This window comes from Uranotaenia lowii, chromosome 2 (genome assembly GCF_029784155.1).
Source record: "Uranotaenia lowii strain MFRU-FL chromosome 2, ASM2978415v1, whole genome shotgun sequence".
Lineage (NCBI taxonomy): Eukaryota > Metazoa > Arthropoda > Insecta > Diptera > Culicidae > Uranotaenia > Uranotaenia lowii.
The window spans coordinates 16,343,552-16,364,014 of record NC_073692.1 but is presented as its reverse complement, the minus strand read 5'-3'; the positions used below and the strand labels follow the sequence as shown (position 1 = coordinate 16,364,014).

Genomic DNA, 20,463 nt, shown 5'->3' with positions numbered 1-20,463 from the left:
TCGTTCATATTTTTCTATTTTTGCTCTCCCAGTTTAGCATATGTTGAATATAAAAATTCTTCTAAATTAGTTGTTCAATAGTAGTAAATCAATAATTTATAAGTAACATTCTAAACCACCTGTGAAATTCAATGCCTAAATAAGAATGATTTTGAATCATGGAAAAACGCCGCTTTTATTTGTTTAAAAGCAACATAAAAGGGATCAATGGATGGATAAGATTCTGAATTAAATCTTTTCGATAACTTATTGCATATTTTCGAAAACATTTTATGTAATTTAAACTGTTTTTCAAGCTGTCGAAAACTAGCGCTGAAAATTCACCTAATACTCTTTTTTACGACACCGACTTCCTGGGTATGTTTACACTGTTTCCATGGTGTAAAAAACGCCGTAAAGTAAACAATCAATTCAAATATGTAAATTCATATTCTGTGCTAACACAGGAGGTGAAACTGTTCTTGTCAAAAACTAAAATTTTTTGTGTCGAATTGGATGTCTAAAACTTATAGTCCATCGAGAGGGTTATAGTAGATAGACAATAAAAACTTCGTTTTGAAACTTTTGATCAAATGAATGAAGAAAAAAGTCTGATTCATAAAACCAGTCATATTTGAGATGAAAAACTTTAGTCAATTAATTTATTTATATGGTTTTTCTGACAAAACAAGCAAAAACTGTCGTAAACTAGGTATTTTACACTATACACTTTCTTCGTATCTCTGATACTGATTAAGGTCGGTTACAGCTAAAGGTAAGCTTAGTGTGTCTTGAGGTAAGTTGGTTTTAAAGGTGAGATTATTCTGTTGTATAACTATTTCATTTATTGATTATATGATATAAGAACGTTCAATCAGATGCCAGCTGGGCAGGTATCTACACGTATGCGGAATACCTGTCGAAGATTCATAGCACTGAGAATGTTATGAATTTTATACGGTTGCGAAACTGTTTGCTCGTTCTACAAATAAGACATACACATACACGAAATTCATTCATTACATGACAGTTCACACGAAGCCATGGTGTCGGGTATGTGCTAATTTGCATTGAAGATTGGCCGAACTTATAATCTAAAGAATGCAATTTAGCGCATACGTTGGCGAAACTGCGGTGAATCCGTGCACCCATGGTGGATTATCTACATACATACATACATACATACATACATACACTTTCTTCGTATCTCAACCAAGGATATCGAAAAATAAATCTGTAATTCCGTGATTTGACCCCAAAATTGTATGATGGTGTTCTGTGATGTTGTTTCAATAATCTTTATTGAAAGTCATGCCAGACATCAGTAAAAGTTAATATACACTGTCAATGTCATAACATTGTCATGAATTCTAGTCAGAAATCCAAAGTCATCAGAGCAAGTATACTCGTGTTGGAAAAAAGTGGTAAAAATTTTGACACATTTTGAAAATTTTACCACGTAAAAATGTTTTCAAGATCTTTAAAAGTTGTATTTTTTACAGGACCGTTTCTTTTTCAGCCATATGTCATAGAAATATTGCTATTTTTGCATCACAGCATGCGAAAATAGAACACGTGTTGTAAAAAAAACTTTAAGGCCGCAGATCTTGAAACTGTTTTTGCATGGTAAAATTATCACAATAAGCTATAATGGTCAAAATTTCTACCACTTTTTTTTCAACACGAGTGAACTTGCTCTTAGAACCATAAAAATTGAGAAAATTTGTAAATTTGGGAAAAATTGATATTCTGTGATCTGCGACACAGATTCTGGAACGATAATTTTCGCAAAATTCTGTGAAACTGTAGATTTATCCGTGATTTCTTCAACCTTGATCTCGACCTAGATCGTATCTCTTCATCTTGAGATATCATCTCTAGAATCTAGGAGATAAATTTTCAAATGTTGGCCTGTCTAGGGAAGAATGCCACAAAGCTGTACATTCTTGGGGAAAAAAACCTTAAATTCAATTCTTATTAACATTAAACGCATTAACATTAAAAGCTGATTTCGTGAAAACACGTCTTATTTGTTTCGCTCGTTCCCCAATTATTTTATGTTAAGTTGCAGTTTTCATGCGATCAGAAATGTATAAAGATTAAAAATCTAAAATTTACAGTGAGGAGTGAGATATGAAAAATGATTTGGCGCTTTTAACTCGCAATCAATTATTTTCGCACTTCAATCCATTTGGCTCTAAACGTTTCACTTTATAAAGTCTGCTTCATTTAATATTGGAACACAAACAATTGCGTGTAGTTCAGTCATTTATTAACGAATTCATAATTTGTTTTTCATACAAATGTAGCATTTTCTTTACTCTTTCATAAAAAAAAATTAAAAAAATTATTCATTGCTGTTTCGAAGAAATTCTCGTACTTTTCCCGTAATACGGCACATTAGGCGGCGCACACCCTTTTCGTCCACCGTTTTGGCGATTTGATTCCACCAGTTCTTCATTTGAGTCATGTTCCTAACAAGTTTTCCCTTTGCCTTAAGCCTCCGCTTCGTGATTGCCCAGTATTTCTCTATCGGCCGGAACTGGGGGCAGTTTGGGGGGTTGAGGTCCTTCGGTATTACGCTGACCCCGTTCATTGCGTACCATTCCATAACCGTTTTGCTGTAATGGCAGCTTGCGAGGTCCGGCCAAAACATTACTGGACGGTCGTGGGCACGAATAAACGGCAGAATCCGTTTCTGTAGGCACTCTTTTTTGTAGACTTCTGATGTCATTTAGTGGTATGAATAAGGTTTAGCAATTGCTTCGGTAGCTTTTACTTAGCTCGAAATCAATCAAAGCAAAAGTCCAAAGCATTTGCTTAGTTTGGTATGAATAAACATTTGCTTAGCGGATGTGTACTAAAGTCTTAGAACATAGCTTTTGCTTCGATAAATAGAGCTATCCAACCAGCAGAATCTGAAGTTTTCTATAGTAAAATGAAAGAAGACGGTAAGAAAATTGAAAAGTACGACTAGAGTAGGCTTAAAGTCGACGAAGCGGGTGGTGGGTGTGAGAACGACCGGAATTTTTTTGTTAATGCGTGCTTGTATGTTGATGTTTAAAGAAAAATGAATACATACATATTCGAATATTGTCAAACAAAAAATGGCCTAACTTTAATATTTATCATAAGCTCTCCCACGTGTATTTTGATCGGGATAATCCGATGTTTAAAATAATAGGCAATAGGCCCGCTTTTAATTTAGATTTTTTTTTAAATCTTAGAATTATAAAAAAAATATATAAAAATGAGAGATCTGTATAATGTTTTAAACTATTACAATTTATTTCTAACTTTGATCCAATTGGGACTTCTTCCACGATAGCCGGATTTTTTTTTATTTGAAATATTTACTAATTGATTTGTTTATTTTCATCTTAGACGAATGATTTTATACAACGACAGAAATATGAAAAAAGTTGGGTTAATCACTTCGACTTTCTTTATCCATGTTGAAAATGCCTTTTTGGATTGTTTCGAAGTGAAATATTGCTAATTTGATAAATTCATGACGTTATTAAAGAATTTTTTATTGGAAAAGTCTGCTACCGAGCATGCTTAGAAAATAAAGCTATTGCTAGGAGATTGCTCGAGCAATTGCTTCAGATTTGAGCTTTATTCATACCAAACTAGCTTGTTTGTAGCTAGCTTCTCACTGAGAAAACAGCTGTCAAAAAAACTTTATTCATAACAACCGAAGCAATTGCTTTAAGCGACTGCTCGACTGCTCGATTCAGTTTAGCAAAAGCAATTACTAGGTTTTTTTCATACCACCCATTGTCTTGTCAGTGAGAAAGACTTTGGTTTTCTGTCCACAACTGCATATCCCCTGCCAAATCATGTACTTGCGGGCGAATTTATCCGCAAACACGAACTTAAATTTTGCAGGTACATCCCCCCGAGCCGTCGCCAAATAAAATTTTTGACCTGGGATTTGCCCAAAGTCCGCCTTCACGTAGGTCTCATCGTCCATCAGAATACATCCGTCGAACTTGGTCAGCACTTGGTCGTACAGCTTTCGAGCACGGATTCTGGCCACATTGTTTTGCTTCAGCGTCCGATTTGGCTGTTTGCTGGCTCGGAATGACCTTATTCCTTCCCGGAGACGAATTCGTCGCACCGTACTGTGAGCGGCCTGGAACTTATTGGCCAAATCGCGATCTGAAAGATTGGGATTCCTCTTGACGGCCTTGATGACTTTCCCACGCAGTTTCCGGTCGACAGTTCCACTCCGACGCTTCTCCAATGTTTTCCTTGTACTGCTTGATAACACGCCATACGGGTTTTTCTGGGCATTTTAAGCTGTTTAGCTAGCTTCGATGCCGACAACAATGGATTTTCAAGAAAACTGTGCACAATTTGATCTCTCCGTTCGGCTTCCATGGCGGTTGTTTACAAAATGCTATCGTTTGGTGTTATGACATAAATACATGGTGAAAGGTAATGAATTTCCCGACACGTGGGTGAAAAAAAGTTTCCAAATCCGTCCACTAGGAGCGCCACAATGAGCAAAAGAATTTGTTCCAATATTAAATGAAGCAGACTTTAGATCACACTGAACTCATGGAAAAAAAAACATCAGATTCTTTTTTGTGTCTTTTCGCGTTAACCTAGAGATAAACCTGAATGATCATTAAATGTTCTTATATTTGTTTTGCTATTTGAAATTTTTAATTTACTAATTAACCTACCCCTATTTACTTCTTCAAAACTAACATTTTTAAAGCTAGGTATCGAATATTTTTGTTGTCTGATCATGACTGAAAGTTGGAAGAATAAGCTCGATTGAACGTTCTCGAATAGAACCCATGTTTCTAACCACTTTTTCTTATAAGTTTTTTTGGGTTGTCAGATACCATAGGTGGATAATGATTCTGATTTCTTACAACACAGGGGTAATTTAAACTCTGAAATAATCCTTTTAGTGAAATTTCACTCGGATAAAATCATCAAGTTCTAAGAATTTTGCCTTTTCTCCTTTGAAATCCTTCAACAGCCTACACACATGCGTTTAGTGCTCCCTGTGAAATGTTTTCATCGACTTTATCAATTCTTTATGAACGAATATCGAATCTTCTAAGCTGTTTAATAGGAGTTGTGGAGAGAAGGATATGGATCTCTTATTTGCAGGTTGTGATTGCAGATTAGGGAGGTAGCGGAAAGGTTATTTCGAATTTCGAAAACGAACAGTTACAAATTGTACTTTGATCCAAAACACTGAGCTGTGCAAAATTTCAGTTCAATCGGAATTGATTGATTTATTTATTTATTTACTGGGACTTTTTCCTGAACTCCAGTCGATGTTAAAAAAATTGGGATTGTTACTTAAATCACAGCTCGCTCCAAACCTCATTTTAAACGAGTTGAATTTTTTGAGTTGAATTTTTATGAGGCATCTCAAATCTAGTTTTTAATTTCAGTGGTTCAGTCATTTTTCCTCTAGGTTGGTTCAAAAATAAACGATTAAAAAATTCAATAATACATTTTATGTAGGTAACATCAACAAAATAGAAAAAAAAAACTGGCAAAAAAATTTCAAAAATTAAAAAATTCAAAAAAGGCAAAAAAAAATTTAAAAAAAACAACATAAATTGCCGAAATGACTACAAAAGAAATAGAAAATTTATAAAACTAAAAAACTGTCAGAACATGAAAAAAATTGAAATTAAAAATTGGTAATTTTAGTTATTTGTGTACCTGGAATTCGGACTATTTGAATTTTGGTTATTTATGTCATTTTTGAAATTTGTGGTAATTTTCAATTCAATATACTTGTAATTTTTGTTGTTTTTTTTTTAATTTGTGATTTCTGTTTTTTTTGATTAAGGTTGCCATTTTTGATTTTTATATGTGTTTCTGAGCAACATAAGCTTTTTTATTGATCAAGAACTGACAAAATTCGCTATTGTGACAAAAAATTCTTCTAGGTAAGTTTTGACATTGTAAAAAAGTCAGAATTATCTATCTGTTGTCAATTTTTTCAGATACCCCACAATAAAAATCTAATGATAATCGTTTTACAATTTTGAATTAGGTAATCCATTGTCTATAAATAGGCGTGAAATTTCCTTTCAGGCTTCATCTTCTCAGCAGAAATCTAGGCAATTTAGGCGCAACCATTTAAATACAAGTACGTTCAGCTGACATCAGCCACGTGCTTCACTTACCTTTCCGCAACATGGTACGAATCATCGGCTATAAACTTCACCCCATGAATGGTCGAATTAAACAGGTACTCTTTAACAATATCGATGAATCGTATTCTAGGAGCAATTGCAACCATTATCGATGCAATAAGTACGACTTTTTCGGATGTCAAACCGGCACTAAAATGCTCTGTCTGCCCCAGGGTCGGGTGGACAATAAATTCTCACTGGAAAGAACGAACGACGACAACGGGCGAATACAATCGAAACAGTAGTTGCGAGGAATATCAATCAGAGTCAGATTCGAATCGTTAACATATGGCTTTTTTCTTTTCTGCTCCTTCGGACTTTGTAAGAGGTGTATTTTGATTTTCTGCGATAAGCACTCGAAACATGACAAGTTACATATTGTTTTATTGAGCCTAATTACCTCGTACAAATGACTGGCCTTATCGATCCGGAATATCAAAGAATGTAGTTATCGATGATCTCGGAAAGCATATCGGTGAAGCGGGTGCGGAACGATTCGTCCTGCTCGAAGGATCTTACGTGCAGCGCCGTTTTGGCATCGGCATCGTGGATGAATTTTTCGAAACTTTCCGAAGTGGCCATCAAGGGCTTTGCCAGTTCCATTGGTATCAGAATGGTTTGACTGAAAAGGCAACATTCAACCAGTCCTGCCAGTCGATAGAACTCACAGGACGCGTCGAATTCGCTTCGTGGAATTTTTTTGGATAACTTTATACCACTGGCGGCCAGTTCCGCTGCCAATGATTCGTAGTAGATATTTAGCAGATCGTCGAGATATCGGGCACGGAAATCGCTGACCGTTGCAATCGTGATAACAGTTAGGACATCCAGTGCTGGGGGAGCATAGCGGGACAGTTGATAATCCAATAGAATACCGTCTAGCGGCGATGACAATCCTACAAAACAAAAATATCTAAATACAGTATTTTTCAATTTTCTTTTTCTAACAAATTAGTGTTGTTTAAATTGGACTGAAACTTTTTTCACTCATATTGAAACCTAGTTCTAACATTTGAGCTTACCTTAATTAATATAAATAAATTTATCAATAAACTAAAAAGCTATCCTATTGACTGGACCCTAATCGTTAATTTTTCGTTTGGCTTCCTAAAGAATGTACGTGTCTATGAGATCTTCCAGCAAATCGTCCATCACATAGCGATACATGTCACAGGAATCCCACGCTTCGGTGCACATTTCAAAGATAGAATTTTCCGTTAAATTTTCAAACGATATCGGAACCGGACATTCATCACAGTCCGACACCAGTCGCTTTGGCAGCAACGTTAGCATCCGAAACAGTACGCTATCAATTAACCCGGCCAGCTTGTATTCCTCACACGACATCCGATAGTCTTCAGCCGACAATACATCTTTCAGGTCGATCTGGAACCATTCCAGCTGCTGTGCCAAATATTCATAATACACCTCCACCAACCGGTCCATGTGAATAGCCCGGAAGAACCGGGTCGTCGTTGTATTCAACACGGACATTACATCATAGGCCGGCGGCGAATAACGTGCAATTTGGAAATCAATCATCAAACAGTTGGATGGAATGGTTCCGGACCGTAGCTCGATGTCGGGATAGTTGAAAGGATTCGGTCGGTGAATGGAAGACCTTTTGCGTCGCCTTCGACCACCGTTTTGTTGCTGAACGCTAGCACTAGCTTCTTGTACGATACCTGTGTATGACGAGAATACGACAAAAAACAAATAAAGTATCAGGCTCGTTTCCAATTCAGCGACAGATGAAGAACATTTGTAGGGTGAAACGTGTTGTGTTGCAAGATTGATCGAAGAAAGCCACATTGATACCCAGACAGAAAAGTTTTTAAGCGCTTCGCAAATATTTGCTTTGTAAATTGATGAGGAAATCGTTATATGAATGATTAAGTATGTAATTGAAAATAACTAAAAAACAATTTTTATTATACTCACCTCACCTCCAGGGAATGATGTAACCCTTAAGCCTAAACCCAAACTATGAAATTTAAAAACAAAAACTGAATAACCTTGCTGAATATTTTTTTAAAAACCTAATATTTTTGTCAACTTTTCTGAAAGTTAAATATGTATATACACGCTCTTTTTTTTAAACTCAAAATTAAGTAGTTTTGGTTCAAAACAGCACTTCGGTGGCTTCCCTCAACTTTGAGTTTGACTGGGCAATAGCAAAACTAAGTTCTGATAGGCATACTCAATACTAAGCTCGGCAGCCGAATTCGAATTTATCCTTTTTTTTCGAGGGTAGCTTTTTTTCAGGGAATTAAAGGATGATTAAAATTTGTTGTACCCGGATGCTGCTGTTCCGGTACATGGCATTGCAATTACAGAGCGGTGGAAAGTTTTGACATTCCCGGTCAAAGAAAACTTCCGGATGTTACTTCCCACGGGAAGTAAACAACATCCGGAAGTTTCCGGACATTCCAAGCCGCTCACCATATGATGACAATGACGGACAGAATTTTACGCTGACACGGTGAACATGCATTCATTATGAAGTTCCTTCATAGTCGTCCGGTAATTGTTCCGGAACGACATAATTTTGCGACGTGTTTGTTGGTTGCTGTTCCGGTTCGGACTGAACTCGCTAAGTGTTTTCAGTCCAACAAAGATAGTTCAATTTTTAGTTCATAAGGTCGAACTCAGCTTTGATCCCTCGCCGAAGGAAAAAAAAGGGATCAATTTTGAGTTCGCAGTTCGAACTCCGTTTTGATCCATCGCAAGGAGGAAAAAAGGGTACTTAACTTTAAGTTCATAGAATCGAACTATGTTTTGAACCTCGGTCATACTTAATTTTGAGTTAAAAAAAAAGAGCGTGTAGGTACTTTAACGCTCCCTATGCTTTTTTATGTAACCTTTTCCTAATTGTGGTTCATTTCAATCAAAAAATACTCTGCATTTATCAGTTTTTACAAATTCCATATGAATTTTTCAATAACAGCACTAAGAAATTTCTAATAGTTAGCACACAGTTGGATTACTTGATTATAGAAAGTGTTGAAAGTTTGTTTTTCATTATTCATGCTTTTCAAATAAGCAGTTTTCCTTTTGGATTTTGGCAAACCTTAGAGCACCTGTATCTGTGGTATATTCTCGGGTCTAATTTATACAAGAATTGAACCAACGAAATTAGATCCAATTCAGTGAAGTAATTGGCAACCCCACTCATGTTCCATTAACTGTCAAACGGTTTGGAACGGCGTCTAATTGGGGTCGGAATTTGGGTCTAAACCGGCTGTTTGGACCACGGATACAGGTGCTCTTAGCGTTTGTTTCTATTTTTTTTCACTTGTTTTAAACAATAATCATCGTTTTTTTTCAGTTTTGACATTCTTCGCGAATTCTTGAAAATGCTAAGCCAATATTATTTTACTTGTTTTAGTTTAAGTCACATTTTGCACTATTTTGTTTTATTTAGAATCATTGTTACAATTGCCAAATTTGTTTTTAGTATTTTTTTTTAAGAGTTTGTTGTGTACTTCTTTGTGAAATTCTGATTTTTTTTTTAAATCTTTTTTGTCATTGTTCAGAAATTTGAGCCAATTATGTAATTGAATTGTTGATGATATCTTTAAGCAAAATTAAAGAACATAAAAAGCTTGGTGTTGGTTTAAACTATGTTGATCCAGAAAATGCAAAGAATTAGAATTTTTTGTTTTAGAAAACCTTTCGTGTCAAAATCGAAGGAGTCCTGTAGTTTAATGATAAAACATTCATCCCAAACTATTTCATCTCTAAAAACCGATAGAACCTCGACGTTTAAGTGAGTCATATTGCTAGCGATTGTTTTTAAAATTAGCGAAACAAGCAATTTTAAAATAGGGTAAAGTATCAAATTTTGAACTTCAAATTTCGATCTTTGATTGTTGCACGTTCTTGCAAAACGGCTACGACTGGAACGTTCAATTTGGTAAACATTTGCGTTGCCAACTCGATACACAAATAACACACGACGTATTATAGGACACGACACTTAACTAACGGAAAAAGGAATTAAATTTACCTTTTCCTAATTATTTTTTCCGTTAGTAAAAACGTTAAGTGTCGTATCCTGTATTATCAATTTTGAGTTCGCAGTTCGAACTCCGTTTTGATCCATCGCAAGGAGGAAAAAAGGGTACTTAACTTTAAGTTCATAGAATCGAACTATGTTTTGAACCTCGGTCATACTTAATTTTGAGTTAAAAAAAAAGAGCGTGTAGCATAAGTTTTAACGTTTAGCACAACCAGTAAAATGGGCAAACTCGATTATTGGAAGTTTTCTAAAAATTATTTTGAAAATTTCCTTAGTTTTTCTAACTTGTTTCTTTCATGAGAACAATTTTTAAAGCGATTACCTTAAGAAAATGTAATACCTAACCGAACTCTTCTATAATTTTTAACAGCTTTGTCTCATCTGAGCATAACATTTCGAATCGATCAACCGAATGAATTTCCCTTTTCAACTAAACAATTTATTCGTTCAACACATAATTATCTACAATCTGCATAATCATATCACTTATTCGATGCCGATAATCTTCATATCGTTCAAACCCGTTTATGCTGGCTTTGACGAAGACCTCCGGTTTCCGCGACTCGTCGAACCAATCAGCGCCCGGAGCTATCTCGTAGCAGTCCGGTTGCGGAGGCCAATGAAAGTACATGCAGCTTTCGATTAGCCCGGCCAGGTGGAATTCGCGACAAGATTCGAAAAATACTGCCTTCGGTATGAGTGCTTCGAGCGAGAGCGATGCCTCCGCCAGCAACACACTCAGCTCGTCTAAGTAAATATTCTTCCAGGCTTCGAGATGCACCTCCCGAAACGAGCTGAGAGTAGATATCATGATAAGGGACATCACATCGTAAGCCGGTGGTGCCAAGCGCGAGAACTGATAGTCCACTAGTACGGCTTCCAGGGGATTAGGTGGACAGCACCCGGTTAGTGGCAAGCCGGTAAGCTGATGGATGTCATGGGTGTTGTTATTGTTGTTAGTAGCGTGATTATTACCTGCATCACTGCTTGTGCGCGAAGAGTTGAGTTCTTCGTATTTAAACATAAGATTATTGTTCCACAGATCCCCATGATTGAAGACGTTTCGGTATACGGTAGAAGGCTTTGCGAATTCATAAATCTTTCTTATCACTTGGGGAAACTTTTCCAGGATAAAGTCTAAACGATCGGAGGTCTTATATTTTTCAATACGCTTGATCAATTCACACAGAGCTTTGATAGCATTGTCCAAGTTTGTTTTGCGAACGTATCTATCGTCATCTATGTAGACGTTTTCGTTCAGATGACCCGAGTAAAGTTGCGTAATCGGTTGTTTGGTTCTTTCCTCAAGGACTAACGAGGCAGCATGCAGTTTGGCCACGGTTTTGAGTGCCACTTTGAGATGGGCATAGTCCAAGAGACTCTTGTTGTTCTGAACCATGCGGTAACCTTCGGCTTTCAGGTTCTCAAAAACCAACAGTTTATCGTCCTTGGTTAAATAAGCACGTGGAGCGAACGGTTTGGTTCCAATCGATACATCTTGCAATCTCGGTATCAAATGGGTGTAAAGTTGGGATTCTTTCTTGAAACACCCCATCTCACGAACGTAATCTGCCAGCTTTGGAACCTGTTCGGGCAAAATTTTCATAAAGAAACTTAAGTACTCTTCTTCGGCGTATTCTTCTTCTTCGGCCGAATAGTGAACCATTTTTTCGCGAAGCACAACATTCAGAAAATAGTGATCCCCGAGGTAGCCAATCGGTTCTTCACTAAGCCGCTTGATGTGGTACGATAGGACTCGGAATTTCGCATTATACTTTTCGCGCTTCTCAAGCAGATAACGTTTCACGATCAACTCGACGTCTTCCTCGGTTAGCCCAAACTTGGCCGGATCCATCCTCGTTGAGTGGATTTGACGAACTGATCTGGAATAGCGTAGCAAATGCGGAAACTGCGAACCACTACCTGACTTTCCTGATGCGCCACCAATGCATTCTTTGATAAGTCTGAAACGGTAGAACGACAGATCAAACATGATGATAAGATAAAATACAAACATGTGTTTTTCCGCCTGAAGGCTTGGTTTACCCGCATGAATTTCTAACGGATTAACAACGCTGACGTAATCCTGGGTAATAGCGTATTTTTAGCAGATGATTCAGATTTTAAAATTAATTTTTGGCGAAAGAAGATCCGAACTTTTACGTGCCCCTTTTCAAATAAGAATTTGATTTTATGACTCGGCACTGGACAATACTTTGGTAATATGATGTTTAAATTGTGCAAACTATTAAACAAAAGTTTGTATTAAGATTTTTGTTCAGAACGCTTGAAACTGATACTTACAGAAATATTATTTCTGTTGGTATTAATAAAATATTGTCCAAGTACCTAGAATAAAACAAATTGAAGACAATCGAAAGTGACCGAGTTCAAAAAGGTGTTCAAATCGTGATTTGAATTAGTTTTATGCGTATGTAAGCATACGGTAATTCACAAATAGCCTTATGGGTGTTTTTAATAAAATAATAAAAAAGAAAGCACATGAAAATATACAGTCTTTGAGTTACACAATTAATGACAAAAGTACAAAAGTATTGAATTTCCGAAAAAACAATACAACAAAGCTTTAAAGATGCAAACAATCTGGTTATGCCTAATACATTATTGACTCGTTGTCTTGAGGGTATGTTAAAAATAGAAAAGATGTTTTTAACAGAATAATTACAATGATCTTAACGTCTTAAAATCGTTAAGTAAATTTGTGTGTATTACTTTCAACAACAAGAAAATAAGTACATAATTGTTCATGAATGTTGTTAAATTAAATAAAATCAAATTTAGTTCAATTTCAGTATGAAAGAAATATTTCACTTACACTTTTACGGAGTTGGTGCTAGCCGGCCTTAACCAGGGAGCGCTACAAATGTTAATCCATGCTCGATTTCTCTCCGTTACGGTACCTGGCAAAACAAATTTGACAGCCACTGCGCGTTAATGGAATGCGACGTGCATCAGATGGGGAAAGTTGTGACATAATTTTACTCACCCGAAAACTGATCTATGGAGAATGTACGAGCAATTTTATTGCATTCCCGGCCAAATTTACTGCCCCAGCTGAGCGGCAATGACCTTCCTCCTAGACGGCGTGCTAGAAAAACAAAGATCACTGTATGAAGTGTGCTGATAACTGCCCGAAAGCGACTATTTCCACGGATTTACTCACCGAAAACATAAACTGTGCCGAGCTGTGGCATTCACTAGCACCCCGAGAATGGACAACTGATTTCAATGTTTTGACACGAATAGTCTATACGCCGAATCAAACGTGTGCAAAGCATTCATGAAGTGGCTTCCCTTTAACACTCTGAGTTTCTGTACAACAGCGTTTGTCGGTAGTCGCTGCGCTATTGATGATCGATGATGATTTCACTTGAATTGCACTTAGAAGCGATATTTTATGCACGTATCATCATAGGGCAACTTATTTGTATCTATCAAATCGGAAGCATCTAGCACTGTCACTAACTGAAAGTGCGTGCTTTAATAAAACATTGAATGAGTTTGCCAATTGATAAGAGGTTTATTTATATTTTTATTGCGTCACTCATCAAGAAGCGATAGCTGTATTCAATCAAGAACACCTTTTAACCTTCCATGTGAGTTCTCTATTTTATCCATCAGTTAACGACTGTGCTAGAATTTTCTAGACTGTTTCATTTAGGTACTGTTTATTGTCAAGAAAAACTAAAAATGAAACTGTTCAATCAGCAGAAGTTTAAACACTTATTTAGAGTTGAACACAAACATTTCTATTCAAGCGTCGACACCCCAATGTTTGGATACTTTTTGTTCGTTAGAAATGACCACGTGTGAAGCAAGGTGGCCTAAATCACAGAAAAATATTTAATTTCAACAAACTTTAAGCAAGTTTTCATTACAGATTCTATGTCACTTTACACAACATTTCGGAAGTATTTACAATTTTTCAAATTTGTTCATATTTGCAAAAAAAAATTTTTTTTGTCAACCTAAATTTTGGATTTTTATTTATTTTTGGAAACACATTTCTTAATTATTGATTGATTGACTCAATTTTTTATGACTTTTCAAATAAATTTATGCAATTTCCATCATAGAAATCCATAACAGAAATTTTGGGTAAAATCTCAGAAAGTCAGAATTTTTTTTGTTATAACAAAAAATTTTGTCCGGCAACCTTGGTGTTAAGTTGGAAGTTTTCGATTCGGTTTATAAATTTCAGATTCAGATCCAGATTTCATGTTCAGATTGCAGATCGATCTAGATTTCATATTCAGATATCAGTTTCCAGATTCAGATTTCAACTTAAAATTTTAGATTCAGATTCTAATTTCAGATTCTGATTTCAGATTCAGATTTCAGAACTAAGTTTTCAGATTCAGATTTCCGATTCACATTCAGATTTCAAATTCAGATTAGATAGGAAAATTAAAATTTTATTTATCTTTCGTTTTAGGCATTTTTAATGTTTTTGTCAGATTTGTGATTTTCGCCATTAATGTCATTTTTTCAGATTGTCATTTTTGAAATTTTCATCAGTTTTGACATACGATACTTTTATGTGCCTCCATTTTCGTCCTATAGACGTTTTTGTCGTTTTCGTTCTTTTGTAAATTTTTTAACAATTTTGTCATTTAAAAAAAAACTCATGTCTGTATTCAAAGGTGATGGGAAGTAAACAGACCCCGTTCGTTTTTGGCAACATCCGATTTTGGCACATGTGCCATAATCCAACGGTTTTTAGAAACAACATTACCTTTTAATTTTAGTTATAACAGGACCAATATAATTTAGACAAACACCATAAATGCGTTTTCATGTTCTGAAATTGTGATAAAATGAAACAATAAAAACTAAAGTTTTTTGAAAAATTTATAAAGTACTCAAAAATGACAAAAAGATGAAAAATTCAAAAAGCCAAAAAACAACTTCAAACAAAAGACTCAAAATAACAAAAAAAACAACTAAAAATGATGAAGAATGACAAACACAACAAATATGACAACTGAAAACAAACATTATAAACAAAACAAGAGAAATGCAAAATGCATCAAAAACACGATGAAAAGCATAAAAAATGACTTCGATTAGCCGGAAATTGACTAAAAATAATGTTTTTGTTAATAATAATAATTATTTTGAAAAAATAACGGAAAAAAAGTTGAGAAAAAAAGTTTGATTTTGACTCTGTATTAGAGAAACATGAAATATCAAAGAACAGAAGCCGTAAATACCATAAATTTCTCGACAAAGATAAAACGGCCCGCCGGCAGGACTTGAACCCGCAATTTCTGCTTCAGTACAATGACACGTTAGCCAAACACACCACGGTGAATGTGACGTCATTCTCGTCGTTTTTGATTTTTTTTCTTAGTTTCGATTATGATCGTTTTAACATCTTCATGTCATTCGCGACTTATATCAACGATGCAGTTGGCGGACAGTCACCAAAAAACTTATCCGGTGCAACTGTGATCGATGTTTACTCTTGGGCTCGAACTCACGGACATCTGCTCAGGCAGCAACTGACTAGCCAACTGAGCTATATCACAAGCTCGATTTTGATTTTTTAACAATTTTGTAATTTTTTTTATAATTTTTATCACTTGAATCATATTTTTTTTTTTTTTGGAAATTTTGTTCGCTTGAACATTTTTAAAATTTTTGTTTATTTTATCGTTCTGTGTTTCATCTGTCACTTTTGTTATTTTTGTCGTTTCTTGTCTTTTATACCGCTTTTGTTATTTGTCGTTTTTATAAATTTGTATCTTTTTTTTGTCATTAATTTTTTTTGTCAGTTTTTTTTTTTAATTTTTGGCCTGGCTACATTTTTGTCAAGTCTGTCACATTTGTTAATTTTATCATGTTTACATTTTTTTTATATTAATGGCATAATTTTGGTTATTTTTTATTATTTTTTTCCATTGATGTTTATTTTGTCATACTGCGGGTGAATTAAAGGGAATCTTTCGATTGCTTTGATTCAGTAGGATTGTTCCACCAAGTAGGCTCACAACACATATTAGAACCAATTTTGTAATTTTCTTCTTTATGTCTTTAGGAGAGAGTGGGGATACTTGATCCCCTTTTCTTATTTTCACCGTATCTTTTTGGAAAAAAATTAACAACTCGCACTCTTTTACATTTTCTGGCAGTGTGTAACTCCAAGTTTCTATGCTCCAAAAATTAGAACGGTACTTGAACCCATAGATGAAATAGAGGCATTCTCGAGGGAGTAAAAAAATTGCGATATTTTAGAAGTTTAGGGAGACTTGATCTTTTATTCAGGAAGCCCTAATCCTTGCAAAAAAAAATCAAGCAGAACCTAAAGATAGAATGTCAATGGACTATTTCGGTCATGTTTGTTCTCATTTCACAATTTATAACTGACAGAGGAAGAAAATTCTATAACTTTGTCTCAACGCCAATGACATTGCATACTTAAAGGCGCTATTTTCTGTAATTAAGAGAAAATTAATTATATTAGCTCCATTCTTCAGACAGTTGTTGGATAAATATTAGTTATTGGATAAATATTAGTAATCTTGCAATCAGTAATGATCCCGATCAATTCAGAAGAAGAATAGGGTGATTTGCCAATCGTTGCACAGCTAAGCACATGATTTTGGTGTTTATGCTGTAATTTAGTAATTTTAACCAAATTCACTCGATTTTTTTTTTTGTCGATGCACTCATACAGGATTGGTCAACAAGATCCAAAAGTTGAAGTGTTTGAAAAAAGTGACATTAAATTTTAAAAAATCATTTAAAACAGCTTTTCTGTGCCCAATAGTTGCACAGGCAAATTTTGTGTCGTGCATAATGTTGTCCGATTTTTTCCAATGGTTCCACATTAGACTGCCCCAAATTTGTATGGGAAATTCAAAACCTGTTAAATGTTATACGCTGCAGGCTAAAATTGATCCTAGGCCTAGTACAAGATCTCATGTCAAATTTGGGCTAGATCGGATCACGGGAAGGGGTCGCTCAACGAGCCTGAAGTTTGTATGGTATTTTGAGACATTTTGTTCGGGAGAAACTTGAAAGAACAGTATTTCATCAATAACTTTGCTTCCCTTCAGTCGATTTCTTTCAAAAACGGGTTTTCTTAAACCCTAAATTATGAAAAACATTTCATCCGAAGACTGCATTTCGATAAGAGTTAAGATAAAAGAGTTATTAGGCTTCAAAAATGGGCTAATTTTTTTAAGGATGGTATTCATCACTGTTCATGAGTCGGGGCGGTCGAACATATCGTCGCCTCATTAACAGTGATGAATACCAGCGTTAAATTTATTCTCGAAAAAAACTTTTTTTTGTCAAAAATCGACTTCGAAGTTTAAAAAAAATTCGTAAGGGGGATCGATCAAAGGAAATTCGGGAAATCGAAATTTTAATTTTGATTCCAAATGATTTAAAAATGCATGAAACGTTAAACGCGATCTGGCGGTATCTCGCAAAAAAAAAATCGACTTTTTGGGACTAAGTCGAAAAACATCGAAGTTTCGGAAAGTCGATTTTTAGCAAAAAAAAAAAAAAAAATCCGAGATATTACCGGATCTCGACGTTCCATGCATTTCGTAGTCAATATTGAAATGGCATCGAAATTTAAATTTAGCTTTTTTCGATTCACTCTGGTTCCCTTTTGTTGATTTTAAGGGTCGAAAAACCGAAACTTAAGGCGCATTGAGGCATTCCTTAATCATGCTCGATTGAGCTGATAGCCACCCTGTACATATGTATATCGTTTTCATCATTTTAGTCAATTATGTCATGTTTATCACATTTGTCATTTTTGTATTTTTTCAATATTTTTTAATGGTTTTTATTTTATTTGTTTCAATTTTGAAAATTTCATCATTTTTGCCGCTTTTTTATTTTTTTTTTTGTCATTTCTGTTATCTCTGTTTTTTTTTATGTTTGTATTTTTTTTTTTCATTTTCATCATTTTTGTTTTTGTCATTTTTGCCTTTTTACATTTTTCTTTTGTAAGTTTTATCATTTTGTATGAAGGTAGCCGATGACTCATTTCAAATTCAACCAAAGTACTTTGATCGAATTAAAAAGAAATCATCGACTACCTTCATTCGGAGATTCATTCAACCGAGAGGTTCTTCGACACTTTTTTTTATATAATTAAATAATATCCGTTGTTTCCGATATGGTTGAAATTTTCGTCATTTCTTGTCATTTAAGTCTCAGAATTTTAGATGAACACAATCTACAGGCCAAAAATTTTTCATTGTTATTTTGTTTCTACTGCTATTTTATAATAAAAAAAAATCGAGTCAACCACTCTTCATAAATTCATTTGAAAATTATTTGCTCAGCAAAACCAGTCCGGCTCCTCCAGATAAGTGTGAGTGATTGGCTCAGGCGCACTAGCTGTTGTTGTTAGTTCAGGTCAGAATCAGAGTACGATTGCCTTCCCCATTCATGATTAGAGGTATATTTGCTGTTATTAACAGCCGGCCAGCGATGGAGACTGGAAGTCACAGTCACGGCCAAACAAAACCGCTTGCTAAATCCTACCGCGACAACGTTATCAGTGACAGTGAGTGTCGACAAATAGTGGAAAATGCCCTCGGGAAGGGTGCATTCAGCATCGTTTCCTACAGCCTGGATAAAATCCCCGGACATCTCGGATTTCTCGGTGAATACTTTTCACTGACGGTGATAGTGCTGGTGAATTACGATGAAGCCGTCTTGTTAAGCTCGATTTAAGTACTTAATTTGTATTCCAGAAGGATGGCGGAAGTCAAAGTACTGAAAAGTATTTCGTCAAATCCCTTCCTCTCGGGGATGAAAATCAGCGGGCTATGATGGAAGAACTTGGATTCTTCCGGAAAGAAGTTCTTGTTTACTCGAAAATTCTGGCCAAATTTGTCGATGGGAAGGAAGGAAGTCACAAATGGCGCCCGAATTGTTACTTTACACGTGATGACCTAATCGTTCTGGAAGATTTGAAATGGCGACAGAGTTTCAGTATGATCCATTTCAAAACTGCACTGGAGAAACCTTTTCTATATCTAGTGCTTGAGAATGTAGCGCAGATGCATGCTGAATCGCTAAATTATGAAAAGAATATTGTTCAAGGAAAACGCTTAGATGACATTCATGCAGATGTTTTGAAGGAAATTTCGGTGCAACGGAAAAATGGATGGTTTGTTGCTGGACTTAAGGTATAGACTGAGAATAAAGAATTATTGTAAATTTAAATTTTTGTACAAAACTTAACGTTTCAGGCCATCAAAGCTATTGCGTTGAACAGAACTAGATACAGTAAAATTCCGGAAAACAAACGGCAAATCGAGAGTGAGATCGATGGAAAATTGAACCAAATATTCGAATTAGTGAAACCAACGACCACGTTTCAGAGTACGCTCGTTCACAGAGACATCTGGTTAAACAACTTGATGTTTTCCTTCGAGAAAGATTCCAGTGGAAATGACAAGCTCGATGCGCCGGAGGCTTGTATGTTGATAGATTTTCAAATCTGCCGTTATCTACCTCCTTGCATTGACGTTCTTCAACTGTTGCATATGACCACGCGCAGAAAACAACGTGACGCACATCTCGATCAGTATCTAGAGTTTTACTATGAGAAGTTCAGCTCGAAGTTGCGCAGTTTCAATCTCGATCCGGAGAAAACTCTCAGCTGGTCCGAGTTCCAAACCAGTATGGATCATTACCGGATGATTCCCCTAACTTTTGCCGTCATTTACCTGGCCCTGACTAACCTTCCCGAGAATGTTTTGGACGATCTACACAACTCGGATCCGGATCGTTATCATTACGTTTGCAATATCGATCGGGATGAGTTTGTTCTGCAGTACATGGATAGTGATGAATTCTATCGCGAAACGATGACCGAATGCGTGGAGGAGTTGTTGGAGTTCTTTTTCGGTTTTAAAATTGACAAAAGAGCTCCATTTTAAAATTTCTTTTTTATATGAACAGAAAACAAAAATCAACAAGTTTGAAATAAAATAGCTTTATCTTAGAACAAGTTTTTCTGAAATAAAACTTTTTGAATCGGTTTATAATATGAATGTCCTTATTAGTACCTTATTCTCAGTTTTTGCTCAGCTTCTAAATTCGTCTTTTGCATGAAAAAAAGAGAGCGCTGAATCTAAATTTTCATTTTTTCTACCTTCTAATACACCCAAAGAAGAGGTTGGAAAATTTCAATGCCACTCGGCGCTAACTCTATGCCGAAGATGCGCTGAAAAGTGCTCTGTATGGTATGATTGGAACAGCGCTACTGGCATAAAGACTCGAGCA

The 20,463-nt window shown here is 35.6% G+C and overlaps 3 protein-coding genes across 7 annotated transcripts in view; 1 reads left to right on the top strand and 2 right to left on the bottom strand.

Moving 5' to 3' along the window:
* LOC129741099 (uncharacterized) overlaps nucleotides 1-6,265 on the bottom strand; it is a 25,619-nt gene extending 19,354 nt beyond the window's left edge. The window contains exon 1 of the mRNA XM_055732801.1: nucleotides 6,150-6,265. Coding sequence (XP_055588776.1) covers nucleotides 6,150-6,265 — 116 coding nt within the window. The remainder of the gene's footprint in view (nucleotides 1-6,149) is intronic.
* A 239-nt stretch (nucleotides 6,266-6,504) lies between these two features.
* LOC129748356 (uncharacterized) lies at nucleotides 6,505-13,652 on the bottom strand. 5 transcript variants are annotated; one of them, XM_055742952.1, is made up of 6 exons: nucleotides 13,364-13,652; nucleotides 13,187-13,306; nucleotides 13,016-13,124; nucleotides 11,155-12,143; nucleotides 7,181-7,843; nucleotides 6,916-7,054 (listed from the first exon to the last, which is right to left on the bottom strand). In XM_055742952.1, the coding sequence occupies exons 1-5, from the start codon at nucleotides 13,392-13,394 to the stop codon at nucleotides 7,266-7,268; spliced, it is 1,827 nt and encodes a 608-aa protein (XP_055598927.1). In that variant the 5' UTR covers nucleotides 13,395-13,652; the 3' UTR covers nucleotides 6,916-7,054; nucleotides 7,181-7,265. The 5 variants fall into 5 exon arrangements, with proteins under 5 accessions (XP_055598931.1, XP_055598927.1, XP_055598928.1 ...); XM_055742953.1 differs by having other exon boundaries at nucleotides 13,187-13,288; nucleotides 13,364-13,650; XM_055742954.1 differs by having other exon boundaries at nucleotides 13,016-13,100; nucleotides 13,364-13,649.
* A 4,942-nt stretch (nucleotides 13,653-18,594) lies between these two features.
* LOC129747523 (uncharacterized) lies at nucleotides 18,595-20,188 on the top strand. The gene is made up of 3 exons (XM_055741781.1): nucleotides 18,595-18,864; nucleotides 18,924-19,361; nucleotides 19,425-20,188. Exons 1-3 carry the CDS (start codon nucleotides 18,616-18,618, stop codon nucleotides 20,115-20,117), a joined length of 1,380 nt encoding a protein of 459 aa, XP_055597756.1. The 5' UTR covers nucleotides 18,595-18,615; the 3' UTR covers nucleotides 20,118-20,188.
* Nucleotides 20,189-20,463: the final 275 nt, after the last annotated feature.